Source organism: Cynoglossus semilaevis, chromosome 10, assembly GCF_000523025.1.
Source record: "Cynoglossus semilaevis isolate Cse_v1.0 chromosome 10, Cse_v1.0, whole genome shotgun sequence".
Lineage (NCBI taxonomy): Eukaryota > Metazoa > Chordata > Actinopteri > Pleuronectiformes > Cynoglossidae > Cynoglossus > Cynoglossus semilaevis.
In genome coordinates, this window is record NC_024316.1 from 12,996,392 (window position 1) to 13,006,559 (window position 10,168).

Consider the following 10,168-nt stretch of genomic DNA (forward strand, 5'->3'; position numbering starts at 1 on the left):
CCCTTTGGAGGAACTCAGGTGTGGACTGTAGTTTTACCAGGTAGTGTATGTTGAAGCAGTAGTAACTGCCAAACATCAGGCAGATGTGAAGAAAGTGATGTGGTTGTTGACAACCTCTCAGTCAAAGCTCAATATAAATGTCTCAGCACCAATGTAGGAGGACCGTAGGAATAAAAAAAATAATAAACAAAAATTAAAAATTAAATGACAACAGCTTCAATATCAGCATAACTATAAATTCAATGGTACTCACTGGCGTTCACAAAGTGAGACGGTGCATTTTAATGGCGTCAAAGTCACGTCCTGATGAACTGTCGATGTACTGTTATGGTGGCGATAGAAATGCGATTTTAAAGCTGCATATCCCGAAAGCACCTGCTTACAACTTGTTGCTACAGTTGAAAAAAAACGTCAGGGTTCATTGCGGTGGAGTTTGAGTGGACGTTTTTTCCACATGTTATATGTGATAAGAATATATTTCAATGTACAAATCAATCAACACGTCGTGCAGTATAGTTAGCTAGTCAGAGGCTTCAACATGCCAGCTTTAGCGCGATGCTCGGCGATAAAACGCCAGCCGCATTTTCCTTAAGCCTACATGATACAGTCATTTCCTATGCTGTTATAACAGTTTAGCTAGTCGTAAGACTGTCGGGATGTTGACCTAACGTCAGCTGTCTGCAATGTAGCCCTCTTGATTAAACGAATAATTCCAGTTTAGTCAGAGTTTTATAAATATACTTACTGAGGCAACTGCAGAAAACTCTTTGGAAATCAGTACCGCCGTTAACGGTCGAGGTGGTCAGATGTGCGCTGATTGGTGTGTTTGGAATTAAGGCGCGTTAGGATCAAATGCACCATCGATGAAGGTGCCTTTAAAAACCTCTGAACAAACACAGTGTAGCCACGACCTCAGAAGCTGCCAATGTCTTGCTCTGTCACCCGACTACTCTAACATATGAAGTCAAACTTCGAAAACATTTGAAAGGCAAATTGTTAATGTAATTCATGTATAGTGAAACAGACAGGTTCTCTGTAACGTTAACTCTTGGGATTCCAGACTGTCAGTGAACGCACGTATATAGGTAGGTCTGTGATTGGGTGCGAGTGAGCCAGTGGAAGGAAAGAAGAGCAGGTAGAGAAGTTATTACTGTTATGTGGCGTAGTTACGGCCGACAGTAACTGTTAAGGTTTTTCAATAAAAGACCTGTCTGAGACGAACGCCTCGTCGTCATTGTAACGCTCGGCCAGACGTTACAATAAGTATTTATATTTTTTTTTTAAGTCTTTATTAACATACATATATTATCATGTCTGAAAAATAATATAAATATTAAAGTATTTGTCTGTTATTAACACCAAGTACATCAATTTGACAGGTACAAAGTATATTTTGAAGTAAATGCAAGAATCACATCTTGTTGTAAATATGGCATGTTTCTGTTGTCTGCACTCCAGTGTGTATATTTAACTGGGAAGCTTTATTTTTGCGAAAATAATGCAAAAATTACAGTATTGAATTGTAAAAAAAATTATGGCCCACAACAGTAAATATATTTAACAGTGAAAAAACTATTTTTGGGGGGAAATAAATGCAAAAATCCCGGTACTGAATGTTAATAAATATTACAGCAAGGCAATGTATTTTTTCAAGACAATAAATGTTAAAAGTACTGTACTTTCCTGATTTACTAATTTACGGTGAGTCGTTATATAAACAGTGTGAAACTGTTTTAGAGTTTACAGATTTTTACTGTCACGGTTTGACATGTATTCACTGTATAATTTACAAACATTTGTACACTGTACAACAGTGTATGTTAGACTCTCAGGGACAAATCATTTGGCCTACATAGCTACAACCAGACGATATGAACAGCACAGTGAGAGACGGCGCTCCAGCGGAGGAGCTGCTAAACTGCGCTTTGCTCTGAAATATTAATTGAACTGGGATTTGCCTGCTTGTTTCATTGTTTCCTTTTCATTAATGGATCAACTTAAGGACAATCCAAATCTCTGTTAGCCTCTTAAACAGATTGCCTTATTTTTAAACACTCTTCAGGCGGAGCAGAGTCACCGTCGGCTGCTCTGGTGTCAGGTGTGAAAACCTGTCTTGTCTTTGGACGTTCATTTTCCTGTCATTTCTCTGATACACAAGAGCTTTGGCAAAGACGACATATGTAAACACACACACACACAGTGATATCCTGACGAGTCTCATTGTTTGTCCTTGACATTTTCGTGTATTTGATGAAAGGCTGGTGTGGAAGGACCGTGTGTGGACATCACAAATCTTCAAAAGTGGAGCGCTTTCTTTGTTCCTTCTCTCTTGGTCGACTCCAGGGACTCGTGTTCTTGGGCTGGACTTAATTAAACACATGGCCGTCCGTTTGAAGCCCATGTAAATGCAAGTGCACGCTACGTGCACTATTACCGAAGTTCAACAGCTCGACGTAGCTTTGTTCTACAAGCACTGGAACTGATGGAATTGAACTGAATAGAGAGAGGAAAGGCAACCATCAAAACTTTAAATCTGATTATCCACGACCATCAAAACTTTAAATCTGATTATCCTGATTATCTATAGCTGTAAATGAATCATGATTAATTGATTACAAGTTAACGAGTTTTAATGCTACATCGGAATGATGGAACAATGGTTTTTTTTGGGTGGATGGCGACGGAGCCATGAAACGCTGTAGGTCAAGTCGTCGTAAACCTTGCAGTAAAAAAAAATTGCCTTCCTCAAAATATAGCTTCATAGAGTCGGAGAGAGAATAGAATTTTTATTGATTTGAATGGTGAAATGAGCAACAACCGTTGTGGTTGTTTGTTCCCTGAACTGTTTTGTACGTTTTCACCTTTAAAAACAATTTAAAATTAGAAATATACAACAATATACTTGACTAAGTCAATCCAAACAGATCCAAGGACAGGAGCACAGAGGTTTGAGGTTTGAAATGAAGCTTATCTGACGAGAGCCTGTCTATTCAGCCACTGTCACTGCTTTATTAAAGCTCTTCTTTGTTGCTCTGGTTTATTAAACCCCGTCTCTCTGCTCCACAGTGCACGTGAAGGCCGGGACGTGTGAGGTGATCGCTGCCCATCGCTGCTGCAACAAAAACAAGATCGAGGAGAGATCCCAGACCGTCAAATGCTCCTGCTTCCCCGGACAGGTCGCTGGTACGACTCGGGCCATGCCCTCCTGTGTTGATGGTATGTTTGTTTGTTATTCTACAGTCAGGGGCTCCACTTTTTAGGTTTCCACCTCATGATGAAGTATTTCCTCTGAATGATAATAATAATAGAAGTATAAAGTCAGGAATGTGCAGCAGCAGCAGCAGCAGCAGCAGCATCATGGTAAATCATTAGTGTTATCATAATAAAGTATAATGATATCACACACTTCAGTACTGGTTTATATAGGCCACGTACGCCGTGTAAAAATACTTGCGTCAGGCAGCAGTGGGACAGGATGACTAAGACTGGATTACTGCTCTGGAGTGTGTGTGTGTGTGTGACGTAAATGTCATCATCTGTGGGAGCCATGCAGATGCACGCAAGCACAAAATATACGGTGACTGTGCAGACAGTGTATAAAAGGACGCAGCGACGTCTGTCCACTGACATGTTGATGGTTAATTAGATGAATGTGACAGAAACCTGTGGTCGTTGATGAATATTCCTCCATTGATAATACGCACAGACAGATTAGTGTCAGGACAATATATCATGACTGCATACATTACACAGCTACCTCTCACTGTAACAATAACAATATACAACACATTCCTCTAAAATACTGTGACTATTCTGACTCACTAAGACTGTTCAGCGAACAATGTCAGAGCAGTTCCCAGTAAAATGTTGGGAGGGGGAAAATGTACTACTAAAACACACCTAATGAAACTGTCAGTATATATTAAATACATTACCCTTTATGGAGTCACTGGGGGCAGAAGACTGAAACCAAGGGCAGAAATCATAGGTTTTCACCCTGGACAGATCATGTCTACATCACCTATTCAGACCTACGACCACTATACAGTTCCCAGTTTGCCTAATGACTAAACTGGAAACTCCAATACATTTTTACATGATTGATCATATATTTGTCACGTTCATAACAAAAATTAAAACAACTTTTAAGCGTTGGTCTTTAAGACTACTATTAAGTCAATTTCCAAAAATGAAAAGAGAAGATTTAAGAAAAACTTTTTTTTTTAGATCTGTATTTTCCAACCACAGTTAATAGAAATAAATAATTTCTTGCAGTCAGCCGATACACTCTGTCCAACTCTCCTCCTCTGCACGGAGGATTTCTTGAAAACCTAAGAATAAATGTAGCTTTGATTATGAAGGAATGATATGGGCATCAATACTCCTGTGGTCGCGTTTCTTTGTACTGCAGGAGTCCTCGTAGACACTGATTAGAAATGCATGAAACAGAATCAGACAAACTTCAGGCGCGTTCCTTCTGCCACTGTTTTTCTGTCCAACCTTGTTTCCTGCTGGTAACTTCAGGAGGCTGAATCACGAACACGGTCTCTCCGTATTATATACTTTGTGATGAATTCAGAGAAATTGCCGTCGTGATGGATGATACGAATTTTTATTGCACCCATAAGCAATTTTACAAATAATGAAATGCATATTCCGTTCTGCACTGACCCAAATAAACTGCCAAGACGAAAAAAAAGAAATATTATTGGATGTTTTACAGCCAAAAACATACTGAATAAGAACCCAGATGTTGTTGTTCTTTCTGTTACATAAATAATTGACATTAATAATTATGAAAAATGTCTTCTGTTGACAGACTCATTTTTGGAGATTATGAAACGCTTTATTTAGCATTCATGCAAAAACCCGACAGTTCAAGCGCGTAGAACTTTTTAAAATTCACGGACGTAGTGAAAGAGGACACGGAGACGGTTGGTGTAACAATAGATGGAGGCAAAAGATAGGGTGAGGATGGAGGCAGACGGTCTGCTGTGGCGCCCCCTCCCCCCCCGAGAGGAAGCAACTAAGAGGAGAAGAAGAAGAGTGTCCTCTCACAACCTGAAGACGTGAAGATTGGAGATGAGGTGATCTGTTCACTCTGAACTGACCATCGGTGTGAATGTGAGTGTGGATGGTTGTTTGTCTCTGTGTGCGGCCCCTGGGACGGAGGGTGAACACAGCCTTCCATGGATGACTGGTGGGATCGACCTCGGCTCTGAACAGGATTAAGCTGTAGAAAATATGAGTGAATGGACGGATGGGAGGACGAACGGGAGGACAAATGGGAGGCCGGATGTTGGTTGTACTTGAACAGCCTTTTGCGGAGGCTTCCTCCACTGTCAGTGCCGCTGCTTCTTGTCTCCCCCTCCATCGTCTGTAGTCACCCCCGGTGGTTGTTGGTGTCTGTCAGACGCCGTGTTTCTCCCTTTGAAGTTGCTGTCACTGCAGATTGCTACATCCATCAGCATTGCCTCCTTTTTTGTATTTGTCAAAAAAAACCCTGATGTCTGGTTAGTTTACAGTTTGTCATCCAGCGAAGGAATTCCCACTGTACTCTATCCACACATACACACACACACACTTAATATTCATTCAGCGTTTGAAATTAGTGACGTTCTGACAGAGCGCTGGTGTTCACCAGGACATTTGATCACGTTCACAAACTTCTCAGTCATCTGTTCTTTACTTATTTATACCTTTGATGATTTTTAATCAATTTTCTTCTTCTTCTTCTGGTCGTCTCACTCTGACGCCTGCCAAAGACACTTCTTTTATTCATTTCTGTCTGATTTGATGCGTCTCACACAAAGCTGCACTAAACTGGGAGAGATCGCGTCATGTCGCCGCTCCCTCATGCACATCCTGAGTCGGAGTCTGTTCTTCTAGTTTTTGTGGTGGAACTGAAAGATTTAAATGATCTATTATTAACTAATTAAATTTGCATGGCTCTAGTGGCAGGGAAACTCATGCAAATTGTGGTAATTAGTTTTTAAAAATGTTCCCCAGAGAGAGAGAATCAGTTTTCTCTTTGCTGTATTTGCTTCATTGCAGTAGGTGTGTCGGAATACTTTCATATTTTAATTCTTTAATTCCCAAGGTTAGTTATAGGTTTTATGGATAATTTCATTTGGAAATGCAATGACACTCGTCTTAAAGATATGTATTATTTTGAAGTTGATTCTCTTGGTCAATAATCACACGTGTGTCTGGAAACAGACTGAAGTTTTACAACGACTGTAAAAACCAGACCTACGTTCATTGAGTCCCACGTCTGTGTCTTCATTCAGCCTCCATCGTAGCCCAGAAGTGGTGGTGCCAGATGCAGCCGTGTATGGAGGGTGAGGAGTGCAAGGTCCTCCCAGACCTCACAGGATGGAGCTGCAGCACAGGCAACAAAGTCAAGACCACAAAGGTTAGTGTGGGAAACTTTTCTGTTGTATTTTCTTTTTGGTTTTGTCTCTCCGTCTGTCTTCATGATCGACAGACACACCCTGAAGTGGCCCACTTCCACCTGAATCCTGTAAATTCTCAACTTTTTCTCACTTCCTTAACTCTAACTGTTCTCTTCTTCTTTTTTTCTACACCTTGTTGCATAATTTCTCCCCATTTTTCTGCCTTTCTTTCTTCTCCAAGGCCAAAAAAAGGAACAACAAACACACTCACACACACACACACACACACACAGAGGAGGACGCAGTAAGAACGTTCCACTTTCCCTCCTTCCTGTCTTTGATCGGCTCTGCCATCGGACTAGATGCAGAAACATCCCACCACACACACGTGTTAACGTGTCCTTGATATTTTTACGCTCTGATTCCTCCTTAACACAGTATGTGCAGCCGACCCGGTGGCCCTGGTGGCCACTGGGAGGATGTGCCCTCCTGCTGACGCAGCTGTGACCTTTTGTGAAGTTGATTTCAACGTACTACTTCATTATGAATAAGACGAAGGGCACAGAGTACAATCCAACGATCCAGCGGTACTCAAGCTGAGAAGTTAAAAATAAAACCCAAACTTTTTACTTAATAAATAAATATATAAAGAATCAAAGCAGACAGTCGAATAAAATGGAATGAAAATCACACTTTTGTCAAACATTATTAGTTGATATTTTCTGTTTATATATGTACGTTTTTATGTTATCACAAAACTGAAGCTTTTGTTAGCCTTTGATCTTAGCAACCACACAACGTTTTCTCTTTGATCTTTACAATTTTGGAATTCAGTCACGGCCCAGATTGGACAGTTTGGCGTACCAATATTGGTGCGGTGGCCGCTAGTTGATGATCACTGCTTTAAAAAACATATTGATGATGGAACATTTAGTCCATAATGAATATGGATCATAAACCAAAACAACAATCATGATTAATCTGATTACTGCACAGCTACACCATAAATAATCATGACATGAAAATTCAGAACATTAATAACAAGAAGTGTAGAGCCGTCACCTACAGTGGTACTACAGTGGTACTAACAGGGTCATGTTTCTAACTGAAGTGAACGATCTGTGTTCGCTCTGTTTTCTCAGCGTCGGGTTCTAAACAGTGACCACTGTTAGTCTGACATGATGATAGTTTTCTCTTCATCTTCATGAACTCCACACCTGCATTCCTGTGTGTGTGTGTGTCATAAATATTTTTGCTGCGGCTCCATCAGCACCTGTTGCCGTCCCCTCAGTGACCTGACCTCAGCACACTCTGAACTGTCTGTCACAGGAGGGAATCTCTCCTCCTGTCACTGTGCGCCTCCTATTCCTAACCTCCATCCTTCTCTCTGCCTCCTCACCGTCCATTATTCATGGCCGGGTGCAGACCTTTGTTTTCTGCCTAAATAATTAATTGAAGGCGTGGCTGGAGGAGGGAGAGTGGCTCTCCTCGGTTAAAAGTGAGGGATAAGAAAAGCTTAGTACAATCACGCTCTCCCCTCTCTCTCTCTCTCTCTTTCTCTCTCTCTCTCTCTCTCTCTCTCTCTCTCTACTGAAACACCACAGACGGTCGACCGTGGCTGATATAGAATTCCTGCCTCACTCTTGTTTTTTTTTTCCTCCCCACACCTCCCAACTATCAAAGCAGATCTCACCCCCTCCAGTTATTCTCCTTTCTTGTCTCCACACCTGCACCTTTTTTTTTTTCCACTGTGGAATAGGAGAGGAATCTCTGCTGTGCCTGCTCAGCTCACACATCCTATTACGTTTGCGACTGTAAAATAACTTTCTCAAGTGACATTTCTGAAAACAAACTTTTTTGTTGGAAAACCAAAGATTTACTGTAGTTTCCAGTCACTTTATATTAAAAATGTCTCTCTTTTTGACCCTCACCAGAAGCAGTGAAATATAAACTGGGTGGATTAGTTATTCACTTGATTTATTTCAAAGGCAAAGGAACAAAAAAAGGATCAATTTTTATTACTGACTAAATGAGAATAAAAAAAACTGCCCATGTGTGTAAAGAGCCGATAAAAGAAAAGTGCTGAAGGAGTGTAACCTGTGTCCAAAGGTGCATTAGTAAAAACCAAAGTCCTGATGTGACGACTGGAGACACGTTTGTTCAGAATTCCACCTGGAAATGTTGACTTCTTTGGGCCTAAATAGGAGATCCTTCTAAAGAGGGCAGATGTTCATGTCTGGTTTGTTGTTAAAAATGTTCTTACTATGATGTATTGCGATATACTGCGATACTACAGGCAATTTAACCGTAGAAAGACTGTCAGCGTAGTGAACACTCAATGTTGTTTACACCAAAAAAAACTGGAACAGAGGGATCCACATTTTTAATCGCTGGAAAATAAATAACAGCCATACAGAATGAACCAAAGCCATGAATATTTGTATGTTAATTTGTGTAAAAATTGTAAAAAAAACTGATTCAGTGCTGTAGAATATCAATATAGCATTGTCATCCAGGTCATCTTATCCATATAAACAGACGTTAGCTGGACTGGTTTTGGTTTCTTGAGAGGCTACTTCAGTCTTGAAGAAGTCAAGTGACTGCTTCAGAGAAGTTGGATGTCGTATTCGTAGAGGATTCTGTCAGAGAGGTCGTTTCCACTCATCTCATAAAATGTATTTTTTAATCCCATTATATTTTTAAAAACTTCACAATTTCCCAGACAAGGTCGAAGCCAACCTTCTCCAGCCAGGCATCACGTTGTCACTGTCGCAGCCGAAAAGACACAAATATTTGCTGTCTCTTGAATTCCGGTTGTGATCAATGGCGGCTGCGTGCCTGTGAGTGGGGGTCGCCTGTGTGTACACTATTTGAATGTGTTTGCTGATGTTTTGGCCTGATGATGAAAAGAGTGATGTTTTTTTCTCCTGTGATGTGCTGCGCTGAGGTCAAGATGCACACGCATCCAGATCAATAGCATCGAACTTCTCTTATAGTCCTATTAAGGCCGGCTCGTAAATTGAAATTGACGATGAGGTGAGGGAGAAGGAGGATGGAGGAATGAAAGTGCTGCTGTATACACACACACACACACACACCGTCACATACAAAGACAGATCCACGGGGAGATGGATGAGAAAGGAAACAACAAGAAACAAAAGTAAAATGAAGAGGAAGGGCAGGATGCAAAGGTGACATCGTTTAAGGCTTTAAAACCAAATACTGGGAGAGGCCGGCTCTTAGGAGATCACTGTTATACCTGAGTACAAATAACAGGAAGGAAAACAAAGATGCTTTGGCATTCTGTGTCCTTTTTTTTCTCCCAGTTCTGGCTGAGAGCAAAGAGAGGAGGGGAAGGAGGAGGTGCAGAGGGAGGGGAGAGGGAAGGGGATGGAAGACGCTTCGATCAATGCCAAATGATATCATATGGATGAGCAGACAGACACGGCTGGGCTGCCAAACCACTGAGCTGTCAAAGACTGCAAAGCAAGTGTGTGTGTGTGTGTGTAAATGTGTGAGTGTGTATGTGTGTGCTCCTATGCATATACGTGGATCCTTGAGGCCATTTATTTACATTACCAAAGCAGTGACAACACAGTCAGAGGCAGGAGAATCATTTACAATGTAAATTGCAACTTTCAATTAATACCAGACGGAAATGGCATTTAAGTCCGTTTATCATCGTATGACTGGGAACACTCTTCTCAACAGGAACAAAATTCTCCTCAGACCCTGTGTTTAGTATATGAATATGAATTGGAGAAAAACGTCTG

General features: G+C 41.0%; 1 protein-coding gene and 1 long non-coding RNA gene across 8 annotated transcripts in view; one reads left to right on the top strand and one right to left on the bottom strand.

Moving 5' to 3' along the window:
- LOC103385135 (uncharacterized) overlaps positions 1-10,168 on the bottom strand; it is a 213,158-nt gene that overhangs the window by 56,620 nt on the left and 146,370 nt on the right. For all 5 annotated transcript variants that reach the window (XR_003050833.1, XR_003050834.1, XR_003050832.1 and 2 more), the window contains one exon: positions 6,257-6,381. This is a non-coding gene — a long non-coding RNA (uncharacterized LOC103385135). The remainder of the gene's footprint in view (positions 1-6,256; positions 6,382-10,168) is intronic.
- Positions 1-10,168, top strand: part of LOC103385136 (protein FAM19A2-like) — a 38,121-nt gene that overhangs the window by 24,295 nt on the left and 3,658 nt on the right. Inside the window, exons 1-4 of one of the 3 annotated variants that reach the window (XM_017036113.2) lie at positions 1,179-1,263; positions 3,067-3,216; positions 6,291-6,415; positions 6,637-7,301. In XM_017036113.2, coding sequence (XP_016891602.1) covers position 1,263; positions 3,067-3,216; positions 6,291-6,415; positions 6,637-6,801 — 441 coding nt within the window. In that variant the 5' untranslated portion in view covers positions 1,179-1,262 and the 3' untranslated portion in view covers positions 6,802-7,301. Of the gene's footprint in view, positions 1-1,178; positions 1,264-3,066; positions 3,217-6,290; positions 6,416-6,636; positions 7,302-10,168 lie in introns of those variants that run through there. The other 2 variants (XM_017036112.2, XM_008318921.3) reach the window with 2 other exon arrangements.